The sequence below is a fragment of the Acomys minous genome (genome assembly GCF_964271855.1).
Source record: "Acomys minous genome assembly, chromosome: 16".
Lineage (NCBI taxonomy): Eukaryota > Metazoa > Chordata > Mammalia > Rodentia > Muridae > Acomys > Acomys minous.
Genome location: NC_140498.1, coordinates 85173030 through 85187902, shown reverse-complemented (window position 1 = coordinate 85187902; position 14873 = coordinate 85173030). Strand labels below are relative to the sequence as shown.

At 44.1% G+C, this 14873-nt stretch overlaps 1 protein-coding gene across 2 annotated transcripts in view; it reads left to right on the top strand.

Moving 5' to 3' along the window:
- Positions 1-2667: 2667 nt before the first annotated feature.
- Positions 2668-14873, top strand: part of KNTC1 (kinetochore associated 1) — a 90354-nt gene continuing 78148 nt past the window's right edge. For both annotated transcript variants that reach the window (XM_084762645.1, XM_084762646.1), the window contains exons 1-7: positions 2668-2815; positions 3763-3883; positions 6714-6829; positions 7754-7832; positions 9001-9078; positions 12553-12587; positions 13259-13369. In XM_084762645.1, the coding sequence (XP_084618771.1) occupies positions 2687-2815; positions 3763-3883; positions 6714-6829; positions 7754-7832; positions 9001-9078; positions 12553-12587; positions 13259-13369 (669 nt within the window). In that variant the 5' untranslated portion in view covers positions 2668-2686. The remainder of the gene's footprint in view (positions 2816-3762; positions 3884-6713; positions 6830-7753; positions 7833-9000; positions 9079-12552; positions 12588-13258; positions 13370-14873) is intronic.

Sequence of the window (14873 nt, the reverse complement as noted above, 5' to 3'; positions counted from 1 at the left end):
CTAGATGGCAGGCCCGCAGCGTCGTGCGTAGCTTCACTGACAGTGTTTCATCCCGTTCATGATCATATATTGTCTCATCTGTTTTCTCCACGTAATCAGTGATGCCAAAACGACTGTGGGTATCACCTGTTTGCTTCGTGTCCTTTTTTCCACTAAGTAGAAAATTCAGTTTTAAAGACTTAACTCTCGCCCACCGCCTTCCACTTTTGGTGTGGTTCCGTAGCTGCCTAAACTCTCCAGCCTCTGAGATTTTGCATCTTTCCCAGTGACTACAATCACTCTTCTTGATCTTGCATAATATTGGTCATTCAGGTTTGAGCGCATGCTTTCTCAAACAAGCCCTTTGTTTTGTTTTGTTTTTCCAGAACAGGGTCTTTGTAGCTTTGGCTGTCCTGGACTTGCGTTGTAGACTGTTGGCTCTGTTTTTTAACAATTAAACTTTATTATACAACCCAACTAGTTTACACAAGGAGGAAAAAAGGTTAAAGGGACAAAAGAGTGAACCTTCGGGTATCCGTTCCACGGGACGGGTCCCTGGGTGTCTCTCTGGCCCGCGTGCTGGTCCAGCCTGTTCGCTGTTCCACAGGTGTTCAAGCCCGGGTTGTTCTCTCCTCCCCACCTGCCTCAGTCACATGGGAAGGGGGGTCTCCTCCAGTTGAGGGTCAATTAGAAAAACAATAGCCCACTTGGGGTTCCCAGGTCTGCTTCCTGAATTCCAGGCCCAGGATGGCTCCACTCAGTCTGTCACAAGGTATTCCTGGGGTGCCCCAAGAGTATAGCCCACCAAGACTGCTTCCACCTGTGACAAAGCTTAATCTTTCCCACAGTAGACCAGGCTGGCCTCGAACTCATAGCGAACCTCCTGCCTCTGCCTCCTGAGTGCTGGTATTAAAGGCCTGCGCCACCACGCCCAGCTTAACTCATCCTTTAACGATTTATCTGGACCTTTGCTGTTGTTCTCATATGAGCATTTAGTTGTTGGGAGATGTCTAGCCACTGAAAGCAGACATATATTTGAGTCTATTTACTATTTTAAACTTAATTTCAGTAACTGTTGTCTATTATGTAACTGGTGTCCAGGATTAAATTCCTAGAATGTAAAATAAATTGCACAGATAAAATGGATAAAGTTGAATTTGAGGCCAGCCTGGTCTACAAAGGGAGTCCAGGACAGCCAAGACATAGAAACCCTGTCTCAAAAACAAAAACAAAAACAAACTGCCGAGCATAAAAGTGTTCTAGCGTGTGACCTGGGTTCTAGCCTCTGCAACCCGAAAACTTGATTATCTTGGCCTGCATAGGAAGTTTGAAACCAGTCTGATGGTAGGGCTGGAGAGATGGCTCAGTGCTTTTAAGAGCACTGACTGCTCTTCCAGAGGATCTGGGTTCAATTCCCAGCACCTGAATGGCAGCTCACAACTGTCTGTAACCCTAGTTCCCAGGGATGCATAGTCCTCACAGGCATATGTGTAGACAAAACACCAATGCCCATAAAGTAAAAATAAATTAAGTTTAAAAAAATTAGAAAATTGAGATAAAGGATGATTACAGTACTTGATCCATAACAACTGGCTAGTCACTGTGAAAGCAAAGAGCCAAAACCCAAAATTATTGGCTTTCTCACACTGTAGCTTTCTTGAATTTCGAGTCCTCCTGTCTCCACCTCTCAGCTGCCGGGCTCATGGGCTTGCCAACGCCATGCCCACTTTATGCCTTCCTAGAGATGGACATGCGTGTTACACCAGTACTCTTGTCAGTTGGCAGTTAGACTATATTCCTCCTCCCTTTTTTTTTTTCCCCCCGAGACGGTGGTTTCTCTATTATGTAGCTCTGACTGTCTTGGAACTCACTATGTAGACCAAGCTGGCCTTAAATTTAGAGATTCACCTGCCTCTGCCTCCTAAGTGCTGCAGTTAAAGATGTGTGCCGTTATGCCAGGGTCTCTCTTTCTTTTTGTTGAGCCAGGGTTTCTCTGTGTAGCCGTGGCTGTCCTGGACTAGCTCTGTAGACCAGGCTGGCCTCAAACTCACAGAGATCCACTTACCTCTGCCTTTCAAGTGCACGCACTGTCAGTATCAGGCTAATCTCTTTGTTCTGATGAACAAATAAATATTTATCCAGAGATAACCCAGTCTGACTTTAGAACCTGGGCCTCTGCTGATTAACAGTTTATTCCAAATGAAAACTTTGGATGATTTAGGTGTTGAGTCCACGAAATAGAACCAGCTCCAGGATACAGTGATAAGACCAGAGTGACTTGTGCGCGGGACGCTGAGGCAATACGGTATTTCCTGGTGAGGAGCATAGTTCATTCCTGTTGATCTTACTGAGGCAAAACGTACGGCGATAGCGTCGGAGACACTGTTAGGTTTTTGATTTATAAGTACTGAGTTTAGGGTTTGTTTTTGTTTTTCGAGACAGGGTTTCTCCGTGTTAGCTTTGCCGGTCCTGGACTCGCTTGTAGACCAGGCTGGCCTTGAACTCACATTGATCCGCCTGCCTCTGCCTCCCAAGTGCTGGGAATAAAAGCGTGCACCACCACACCCGGCCTGAGTTTAGGGTTATATTCTTGGAGGTAGACTTCATTTCCCAAAGAACTGGATTATATTCACAAAAATAGTTTGGCCTGTAACCTTTTGTGTTCTTCCAGGGAAGATAGTGTCCTCTGAAGGACAGTCTCAGAAGCATGTGGGACAATATTGAGCTGCTAACCAGTGATGACACCGGAAGTGGATACCTCAATGTTGGTTCAAGAAAAGAAAACGTGACAGCGTTGTACCAAGTAGACTTGTTGGGGAAGATCTCCTCTGAGAAGGTAGTGATTTCATACTGACCTGGAATCCACATTCAGATATAGACCATCCAAGCTCCTCCCGCGTCATCTTAGGAGCAGTGTTTCCAAAGATGAACACTTCCTTGGCAGACAAGGGGTTGAACAAATACCTTTGCTATTCCTTGTCCACTCAGGATTATCGTCATACTTAGGATCCTGCACAAATTTAGTGTATGCCATACAGTATACAAATACTTGGTTTTTGTTTGTTTTTTGAGACAGGGTTTCTCTGTGTAGCCTTGGCTGTCCTGAACTCACTTTGTAGACCAGGCTGGCCTCGAACTCACAGCACGTTGCCTTCTTCTGCTTCCTGAGTGCTGGGGTTAAAGGTGTGCGCCATCGTACCAGTCTAATATGCAAATACTTGATGACTAACTAAATAGGCAAACTAAAGAGAAAAGTCCTGTCTGCCTATGTTTTTTAAAAAATATTTATTCTTATTTTATGTGAATTTGTGTGTGTGTGTGTGTGTGTGTGTGTGTGTGTGTGTGTGTTTCTCCACGTATGTGTAAGGGTGTTGAGTCTCCCAGAGCTAGAGCTACAGATAGGTGTGAGCTGCCATGTGGGTGCTGGGAATTGAACCTGGGTCCTCTGGAAGAGCGGCCAATTCTTAACCACTGAGCTATTGCTCCAGCCCCCTGCTTATGTTTTAAAGTAAGGTATATGACAATACTTTTTTTAGGTTGGCTGTTTTTTATTGCCGTTGTTGTTTTTGAGACAGGGCCTCACTATGTAGCCCTGGATATACTGGAATTCAGTATGTAGACCAGGCTGGCCTCCAACTCACAGAGATCTACCTGTCTGCCTACCGAGTGCTGCTAGTTATATATAATGTACATCATCACGCCTGGCATTATGATAATACTCTTAAGGCTCATGAAGCTTATATGAAATTATTTTACTTTTGGTCATGCTTTCCCCTCCCACAGGCCTCACTGAATCCAAAGATACAAGCATGCAGCTTAAGCGATGGATTCATAATTGTTGCAGACCAGTCCGTGATACTGCTTGACAGTCCGTGCAGATCACTTCAGTTGTATCTTATATTTGGTAAGTGAAATACAGAGTGAACTCTGAGAGTCAGTGAAATCACTAATGATTTCTAAAGGCTGTGCTTACTTTAATCCATTGTTTACAAGACTTGGGTGGTGGTTGTGTGTAGTGACATTTTTGAGAATTCTGGAATTTTGGTTTCTTTAAAAAACACAGAAACTGGGGCTGGAGAGATGGCTCAGAGGTTAAGAGCACTGCCTGCTCTTGCAAAGGACCTCCCAGCAAGCACACAGTGGCTCACAAGCATCTGTAATGAGAATGGGATCTGGTGCCCTCTTCTTTTTTTTTTTTCTTTTTTTTTCTCCTTTATTAATTTATTCTTGTTACATCTCAATGGTTATCCCATCCCTTGTATCCTCCCATTCTTCCCTCCCTCCCATTTTCCCCTTACTCCCCTCCCCTATGACTGTTCCTGAGGGGGATTACCTCCCCCTGTATATGTTCATAGGGTATCAAGTCTCTTCTTGGTAACCTGCTGTCCTTCCTCTGAGTGCCACCAGGTCTCCCCCTCCAGGGGACATGGTCAAAGGTGAGGCACCAGAGTATGTAAGAAAGTAATATCCCACTCTCCACTCTACTGTGGAGAGTGTTCTGTCCATTGGCTAGATCTGGGTAAGGGTTTAAGGTTTACCACCTGCATTGTCCTTGGCTGGTGCCTTAGTTTGAGCGGGACACCTGTGCCCAAATCTGCCTATCATGATGTTCTACTTGTAGGCTTCTAGGACCCTCTGGATCCTTCTACTTTGCCATTCTCCCATGATTCTCTCATCTATAGTCCCACTAGAATGTCCTCCCCTCTGTCTCAGTTTCCTGGTAAGTAAAGGCTTTCGTTGGACATGCCCCTTGGGCTAATATGCAGATATAAATATCTGGTGCCCTCTTCTAGCCTGCCGGCTCACATACAGGCAGGATACAGTATAACTAATAAATAAATCAATCTTTTAAAAAAGAAAAAAATCCACACACAGAAATAGTCTAAGAATGTTTTCATTTTAATCCCAGGTGTGGGGATTTGGGGCTGCGCTGACTGACAGCCCCAGCTGATGATGATTTCCCTCCTGCGCTAGGAGAGGCGTGGTTTTGTCAGCTGCAGAGAGTTTCTATAGTTGCGTGACCTTTGGAATTCTGGGAACTTTTCAGAGGGTCTATAAATGCTAGGGCCCTGAGAGGCGGGGCTGGTGGTTGTTAGAAGTCAATGCTCAAGGAAGGAACATAAGGAAGAAGTTAGATTCGGGGATCTCTCTCTGCCCCATCCCTCTGTCCTCGTTCCGTTCCTGTGGAGTGATGAGGGCGAGACCAGCGTGGGGAAAACGGGTGGGAAAAGTGACCTGTCCTCCTGCTTTTGTATTTGAAACCTCACGTTTGAACCCATGTGTTTTCAAGTTCCTAATCTACATGTTTTAGGTTCGTGCAGGTGGAGAAGATGGGCTGCCGAGTTCCTTATCCTAGGATATATCACACTGTAATAATCTTTTAGAAGGTGTTGTGGAGTAATTCTTTGTGTAGCATGGATGTAGCAATGAATTGGGGTATGGTGTGAAGTCCCAGCACCGTGGAGGCTGAGGTGGAGAAATGGGAGTGAAAGGCTAGCCTAGACTACATACCAAGTTCCAAAGTCAGCCTTGGCTGTATCTAATACCCTGTGTTTAAAAACAGCTGGAGCGACAGCTCAACCACCAAGAGCCCTGGCTGCTCCTGCAGAGTTCCTGGGGCGGTTCGCTTGCTTCACTTTTATGGAGGCTCATACCTGCAGGCCCAGCGGTCTGATGCGCTCTTTTGGCCTCCATGGGCACAGCCATAAACTTTAGGCAAACATACATAAAATAAAACAAAAAGAGTCACAATCCCCCTCCCCCAAGGTTTCTCTGTGTAGCTCTCTCTGTCTAGGAACTCTAGTCCTAGCTGGCCTCAAACTCACAGAGATCTGCCTGCCTCTACCTCCTGAGTGCTGGGATTAAAGGTGTGCACCACCAGGTTCAGCTCAAAGATCATAATAAATTTTCTCCTCCTCTTATTCCTCCTCTTCTTCCTCTTCCTCCTCTTCCTCTTCTTCTTTTTGGTTTTTCGAGACAGGGTTTCTCTGTGTAGCCTTGGCTGTCCTGAACTATCTTTGTAGACCAGGCTGACCTTGAGCTCACAGCGATCCGCCTGCCTCTGCCTCCCGAGTGCTGGGATTAAAGGCGTGCGCCACCACTGCCTGACTCTTGTTTTGTTTCTCAAGACAGAGTTTCTCTGTGTAGTCTTGGCTGTCCTGGGCTCACCTTGTAGACCAGGCTGGCTTCAAACCCACAGAGATTGGCCTGCCTCTGCCTCCGTGCATGCTGGGATTACAGGTGTGCACCACCATGCCTGTCTCTTAAAAATACAAATTAAAATGATTTCTAAAAATCTTAAAGAATGACTTCTGATGGGTCATTGAGTGTGCTGAAATTAAGTGAAAATGTTTTGAAAGATTTTCCTGTCTTACTGTTTTGTTGCTGCTGTTGGGTTTTGTTTGTTTGTTTGTTTTGACAAGCTCATTTTATTTAACCCAGGCTGTCCTTATACTTGTGGTCCTTCCTATGCCATTAATAGCAGCACTGGGGAGGCGGAGGCAGGTGAGTCTCCGAGTTTGAGGCCAGCCTGGTCTGCAGAAGGAGTTACAGGGCTACACAGAGAAGCCCTGTCCCTGCCTCTGCCTCTCACATGTTGGTATTCTAGGCGTACCCCACACTGTGGCGCATAGATTGGTAAACACTATTGACCTTTTGGTGTGAAAATTTGCACTTCTCGAATTGAAATTAAGGATTGTTGAAAGTTGCTTGTAATGTTGACTTGCCCTTTTCAGATACTGACGTGGACGTGGTTGGCCTGTGTCAAGAAGGAAAGTTCCTTTTGGTCGGGGAGAGAAGTGGCAACTTACACCTTATCTACGTCACATCAAAACAAACCCTGTTCACCAAAGTAAGGGATGTGTTTCCACTTTCCCCCAACACTCTTAGACAGTAACTCCAGCAAGCCGTCGCTTAACCTGCATTTTAAAGTGAAAATAAAAATTGTTATGTTAAATTTAAGAGAGCTGGGTGCCATGGCCAGGCCTGTAATCCCAGCACTCAGGAGACAGCAGCAGACAGATCTCTGTGAGTTCAAGGCCAGCCTGGTCTACAAAGTGAGTCCAGGACAGCCAGGGCTACACAGAGAGACCCTGTCTCACAAAAACAAAAGAAAATTAAAAAAAAAAAAAAAGAATTGGACTGGAGAAACATATGAAGTAAATTGAAAAATGAAGGTCTTGGCCTGGAGAGATGGCTCAGAGGTTAAGAGCACTGACTGCTCTTCCAGAGGTCCTGAGTTCAATTCCCAGCAACCACATGGTGGCTCACAACCATCTAAACTGTGATCAGATGCCCTCTTCTGGCCTACAGGTGTACATGCAGGCACAACACTGTATGCATAATAATAAATCTTTTAAAAAATTAAATAAATAAAAAATAAAGAAAAATGAAGGTCTGAAGATACTGGGTACTCTGGTCCACAGTTTTCCATTTCAAGGTGAAGTGTTCGGGTACAGCAGTTCTCAACCTGCGGGTCTCAACCCCACAGGTGTTGCGTATCAGATTTCCTGTGTGTTAGATATTTACATGACAATTCCTAGCAGTAGGAGGCTTACGGTTATGAAGAACCAACAATACTTACGTGGTTGGGGCTTACCGCACTGTGAGGAACCATGCGAGAGAGCCACAACACTGGGAAGGGTTAGAACTACAGGTTTAGTGTGTGGTCTGTTGTGCTGATGTTAGTCTGTGAGCAGAGTTGAAACAGCGCAGCACTCACTTGCTCTTACCTGTCTCACTTGACTCTTTCTATTTGAAATTCGTTTGCAATTAGGCTTTTGTGGAGCGAGCTAGTGACAAGTATCAGCATACTTACCAGAATCTCATTATTGAGAAAGATGGTTCAAATGAAGGTAAGTTTCTTTGACATTTTTTGCATTGTTTTTGATGGATACTCAATCAAGTATTCACATTTATGTTTAATTAACATCATAAATTCATTGCAGCCTGGCATGGTGGCGCACGTCTTTAATTCCAGTGCTTGGGAGGCAGGGGCAGGTGCACCTCTGAGTTCGAGGCCAGCCTGGTCTACAAAGTGAGTCCAGGACAGCCAAGGCTACAGAGAAACCCTGTCTCGAAAAATCGAAAGAAAAAAAAAAATCATTGCTGTGCTGTCTAAATCATGGTAAATTTTCTGTAAATACAATTAATATAACAAATAGTTTTTGGTTTTTGTTTGTTTTCTTTTTGAGACAGGGTCTTAACTCTGCAGGCCCTCAATGAACTGGAACTCTAGGTGGAAATAATGCCAAGAACCTTCGCCCCCCCCCCCCCCAAGACAGGGTTTCTCTGTGTAGCTTCTCTCTTGGAACTTGCTTTATAGACCAGGCTGGCTTCAAACTCACAAAGATCCATCTAATTCTACCTCCCAAGTGCTGGGATTAAAGGCGTGGGCCACCATCACCCGGCTCCAAGAAACAGTTTCATCTCAGCTTTTTCACTCAAATACAAATTTTCTTTATTATGACATTACATTCATTTAAAGTATTTTTGTGGATTTAGCATGTAAAAAGTGTGTGTGTGTGTGTGTGTGTGTGTGTGTTAAACTACATACATTTGTTTTGTGTGTATATGCCGAGGACCACATTCTTGCTTACTTGTTGGAGTCAGAGGATTTGTGGGACTTGGTTCTCTCTCTCTATGACTTTTATTATTTTTATTATTATTAAATTTTATTTTATGTGCATTGGTGGTTTGCCTGCATGTATGTTTGTGTGAGGGTGTCAGATTCTAGAGTTACAGACAGTTGTCAGCTGCCATGTGGGTGCTGGGTTTTGAACTTGGGTCCTCTGGAAGAACAGGCAGTGCTCCTTAACCACTGAGCCGTCTCTCCAGCTCTGTGGTTCTCTCTTTACTACGTGGGTCAGAGGAATGAACTCAGGTTGTCAAGGCCAGTGTCTTTACCTGCTAAGCCATTTCACCTGCCCTAGTTGAGAGATTTTAGAATTGGCTCCCAATATTGCTTTCAATTTCCTATCCACTTGACTTTCAGAGACACTGGTTATGATTTTATTTTACCAGGTACCTATTACATGTTGCTTCTCACAAACAATGGATTTTTTTATATTACAAACCTGCAACTTTCACAAATTGAACAAGGTAATGTATTATCTTCGTATTGATTTGTGACTTTTTAAGGAAATCGTAATTCAGTTGCATTCTATGACACTGGGTATGCTTTGAAGTAGTCAGGGTGCGCTTAGCTCTTCTGCTAAGGCTATGGTAGCATGTGAAGAAATAGCAGTGGTTACAGCCTTCTAACGGTTTATAGCTTAACTGGGAAGAAAAGACACATCAGTAACAAGTGGCTTTTTGTAATACTGAAGATCAGACTTGGGGCATTGTGTATACTAGGTAAGTGCTCTACCACTGAACTACATCTCACTGCTAAGTGGCCTTTTGAAGGAGTGAATGAACACACTGATGGAGGTGACTGACTTCTAATATTGCAAGGTGAGCTGGTGGGATGGCTCAGCTGGTAAATAAAGTAATCTTGAGAACACGACGCCCCCATTCCCAGTAGGTGGGATGGGTGCTTTTGGTGGGTTACCAATGCTCATTTTTGCCCAAGGGGGTTAGTTACAATTCATAAAAGTTTCATTTGGGGATTTCTTTCTTCTATCTTTCTTTCTCTCTTACTTTCTATCCCTTCTAATATTAAGGAAAAGGGGGGAAGGAAGGGAGGATACAGGTTTGTAGAATAAAAGGTAGATTATTGAATCTATTAACTTCAAAAATCCTACATTGGTATTGTAGATTGATGAAAATTTAAGACTTTTGATTGATAGAAATTTAGACTTCAACTTTTGCTTCACATTGATTAGAACTTAAATTGTATATTGTCATTCATTTTTGCCTTATGTATTGTATGTTATATGTTGACAAAATATTATATATTGTATGTTAGAAACTTAAGTTCATTTTGTTCAATATTTATTTAATGTATTATTCATGTACCACTAATGTCTTATGAAAAACTGTTCCGGAAGATCGGGGATAAAAGTTGGTATTTAGTTATGTAGAAATCCTACTAGATACTAACTTACTTTGTTATAGAGCAAGTTTGCTTAATTCCTTGTATATGTCTTCAAAAGAATAGATTGATAACTGTAAAAATAGATAGATTTGCTCTTCAAACTCTTCAGAGATCCACAGAATATGGCATTTAATGATGAGGGCTTTCCTGACAAAGAGAGACATCCGCTCCTGGCCACCTCTCCATTTGCATCATTGAAGATGGGGGCTTCAAGAGACGCTGGTGACAGAATGGTCACTAGACGGAAAAACTGCTCTGCTACTGCTCTTATCTCTACTGCTGATGACAGGCTGACTGTCTGCAATGATCAACAGTGATGCTGGAAAGTTGACTGTCCAGCTTTGAAGAGACTAGATGGACCAGACCGTCGGATTTCCTGCTTCAAAAAGCAGTTTGTTGGATGCTTTAGACCGATAAGGCTAAAGACTGATTGCCCCAATAAAGGAGAGAATCCGGTGACTATCCAGGCGGTCTGCTCTCTCTGTCCTATGCAACTTGGAAGTTGCCAGCCAGCACTTCCTTTATTAGATAGATTTTCCTTCTTGAGTCTCTGATGGGATTGAAGACTAGATAGCCACAGTGTTAATAGAAGCTTTAGTTTAAAAATTAAAAACACATTTATAGATTGATAATTGCAATTTCTCATAAAAGAAAAGGACTCTCTTTGGTAAGATAGTGGAATACTTTCAGGTTAACAAGTATAAAAGGACTTGGTTATGTACTTGATACCTGATGATTATGTATATATGTATGTGTGTATATAGTTCTTAATTTTTTTTTTTAAAGAGAAGGGGGAATGTGTGGGAAAGATTAAGCTTTGTCACAGGTGGAAGCAGTCTTGGCGGGCTTTACCCTTGGGGCACCCCATGAATACCTTGTGACAGAATGAGTGGAGCTATCCTGGGCCTGGAATTCAGGAAGCAGACCTGGGAACCCCACCTGGGCTATTGTTTTTCTAGTTGACCCTCAACTCACTGTTAGGGTTAGGTTAGAGTTGGAGAAGGAGACCGCCCTTCCCAGGTGACTCAGGCAGGTGGGGAGGAGAGCACAACAGGTTCAGCCCGGGCTGGAGTGCTTGTAGAGCAGCGAACAGGCTGGACCAGCACTCGGGCCAGAGAGACACCTAAGGACCCGTCCCGTGGAACGGATAACGGAATGTTCACTCTTTTGTCCCTTTAACCTTTTTTCCTTCTTGGGTAAGCTAGTTGGGTTGTATAATAAAGTTTAATTGTTAAGAAACAGAGCCAACAGTTAAGAGCACTTGCTTTGCAGGCATGAGAACATGAGTTCAAATCCCCAGCACCTGTGTAAAGAGATGGCGTAGCTAGCATCTGCCTCTAATGCCAGCACTGGGGCTGCATCCTCAGTGTTGGCTGGCCAGCCAGCACAGCTAAGACAGTGAGTTTCCTGTTCAGTGAGAGATACTGTCTCAAGGCAATAAGGCAGAGAGCAAAACAAAAGAGGTAGACAACCAAAATCTTGATCTGTCCTCTGCATGTGCTGCAAGGGTACATACACCCCTACCCTGCCATGCATATACCATATACAGCAACACTCAGTAACGCTGAGGAGCGAGCAGTGGTAATTCAGTGTGTGGACTGTAAGTCTCACTGAGCCAAGCAAAACTGAGGAATTTGTTTCAACAAACTTTACTAACATCTACTGCATGCTAGATGCATGTTAGGTCCTATTAGGTCCTATGTTTATGATTAGGTGCTTTTTGTTTGTTTGGTTGGTTGGTTTTTGGTTTTTCGAGACAGGATTTCTTTTGCAGTCCTGGCTGTCCTGGACTTGCTTTGTAGGCCAGGCTGGTCTTGAACTCACAGCTATCCACCTGCCTCTGCCTCCTGGATTGCTGGGATTAAAGGCAGGTGCCACCACGCCCAGCATAATTAGGTTTCAAGATAAATCATTTTTGATTGGGGTGGTGGTCTTTAGTCCCAGTTCTGAGAGGCAGGAGTATCTCTGGTCTACTTAGTCCTCGGCCAGCCTGGGCTACCCAGAGAGATCTTGTCTCCAACCAACAGAAAAACATTTAAGATACATCATTTGTTTGTTTTCTGTTTTATTATTTTGTTTTTTTGAGACAGGGTTTCTCTGTATAGCCTTGACTGTCTTAGACTCTCTTTGTAGTCCAGGCTAGCCTCAAACTCAAAGAGATCCTCCTGCCTCTGCCTCTAGAGTGCTGGGATTAAAAGCATGTGCCGTCATGCCTGGCTCATTTCTTACAGTTAATGCAGCATCTAGACAGGTGAAAGAGCCTGGATGGGAAACGGTGAATACTTTACAGGTGACTACCAGGGTGGTGGGGTGGGGTAGAGGCTCTAGATAAGGCCCTGTGCAGCTAGCCTTGTCTGCAGTATGAGCTGACAGAATACTCGTATTCAGAGAGGCTAACTCACTGCTCCTGTGTATTTTGCCTTAGGATGCTATAGTCTCCCTTTAACTCAAAACAGGTCCAGTTTTATTTTAAGTCTATATGAACCTGTAGATTGATATGTTTACATGACTTTTTTTTTTTTTTTTTTTTAATGAAGCAATTGAGAACGCAGACTTGGATTCAGCCAGGAAGGTAAGAAAAAAAATCATATTGCCTTTTTAAAACTTTTACTAACTAGCCAGGCATGGTGGCGCACACCTTTAATCCCAGCATTTGGGAGGCAGAGGCAGGTGAGTCAATGTGAATTCGAGGCCAGCCTGGTCTACAAAATGAGTCCAGGGCAGCCAGGACTGGAAAAGAAATCTTGTGTGTGGGAAAGATTAAGCTTTGTCACAGGTGGAAGCAGTCTTGGCGGGCTTTACCCTTGGGGCACCCCATGAATACCTTGTGACAGACTGAGTGGAGCCATCCTGGGCCTGGAATTCAGGAAGCAGACCTGGGAACCCCACCTGGGCTATTGTTTTTCTAGTTGACCCTCAATTCATGGTTAGGGTTAGGTTAGAGTTGGAGGAGACCGCCCTTCCCACGTGACTCAGGCAGGTGGGGAGGAGAGCACAACAGGTTCAGCCCGGGCTGGAGTGCTTGTAGAGCAGCGAACAGGCTGGACCAGCACGCGGGCCAGAGAGACACCTAAGGACCCGTCCCGTGGAACAGATACCGGAAGGTTCACTCTTTTGTCCCTTTAACCTTTTTTCCTTCTTGTGTAAGCCAGTTGGGTTGTATAATAAAGTTTAATTGTTAAGAAACAGAGCCAACACCTGTGTATATGTATGCATTCTAATTTTTTTCTTTTGATTTTGCAGTTACAAAGCCAATTTAAATGTGGTTTTATTTCCACTGAAAATTACCATGGTCTTGGTTGTCTCAATCTTGTGGCTGGAGAACTTGCAAGTGAAACTCCTGTGATAATTGGGGTAATGCTTTTTATAAATTCTGTTTTTGTCTAAAATGTTTCTTTTTAGTTAAGGGTACAAATTAATTTGTAATGTGACAAGAACAGGGAAATCAGGGCTGGAGGCTCAGTGGTGAAGAGCCCTGGCTGCTCTTGAGGTTCCCAGCACCTAAGTTGTAAGGCTCACAAATGCCTGGAACTCAGCTCCAGGGGATCCAGTGCTGTCTTGTGGTCCCTGGGCACCTGCAGACACACACATGTGCATACACACTCACATAAATCATAAATATAAATAAAAAGAACAAGCCAGCTGCGGGGGGGGGGGGGGGTTGTGGTGGTGGCACACACCTTTAATCCCAGCACTTGGGAGGCAGAGGCCGGTGGATCTCTGTGAGTTCAAGGCTAGCCTGGTCTTCAGAGTCCAGGACAGCCAGGTCTATCTCAAACAAACATACAAACAAACAAACAAACAAAAAGCCCAACGCATCACCTTGTCTCAAAAAAATGGGAGGAAAGGAAAATTATAAAATTATTATCATAAAATTAAATAAAGTTTTCTGTATTAGAAGATCATCAGCTGTTTATTTCCCCAAAATTTTCATCTCTTTCCTTTTTTGAGTCAAGGTTTCACTGACCCTTGTTGGCCTTGAGCATAGAGATCCTCCTGCATCTGCCTCCCTTGTGCTGAGATTAAAGGTGAGCACACTGTGCCAGCAATTTTGTTTTGGTCAGGCAGGGTCTTGTTTCTTCGCCCAGCCATGTTTCCAAATTTCTTTCAGCTTAGAAACAACAGAAAAAGAAACCAAAAGGCTCCATAGTGACAGCAGTGCTGTGGCCATGCTTCTAAACGTTAATCTCAGACTCAGATCTGACCATTGTAGCACTTACATTGTTTAAGGATTGCTACTGTACAATCAGAGTCACCACACAAGGTCTATTGGGAGATCCTCCTGCCTCTGCCTTCCCTTCACTGGGATTAAAGGCATGCACCACCAGGCCCAGATTTTTTTTTTTCTCTTTTTCTTTAGGGTGAGATGTTTGAGAATGTGTACTCAAGTATTCAAGTGCTCACAATGAATATGAACACCTCACTGTTCTTCCCAGTCTGCTCTTCATTTATTTTATTTTAAGATTTATTTATTATTATATATACAGTGCCCTGCCTGCATTGCATGTACACCTGCAGGCCAGAAGAGGGCATCAGATCTCATTACAGATGGTTGTGAACCACCATGTGGTTGCTGGGAATTGAACTCAGGACCTCTGGAGGAGCAGTCAGTGTCCTTAACCTATGAGCCATCTCTCCCATCCCCCAGTCTGCTCTGTGTGTGTGTGTGTGTGTGTGTGTGTGTGTGTGTGTGTGTGTGTGTGTGTGTGTGTGTGTGTGTGTGTGAGTGAGAGAGAGAGAGAGAGAGAGAGAGAGAGAGAGAGAGAGAGAGAGCGTGCAATGGGTTTGAGTGGTGGCAGAAGCCCTAAGAGGGTGTCAGATCCCTTGGAGTTGAGATGCAGGCAACTGTGGAACACTA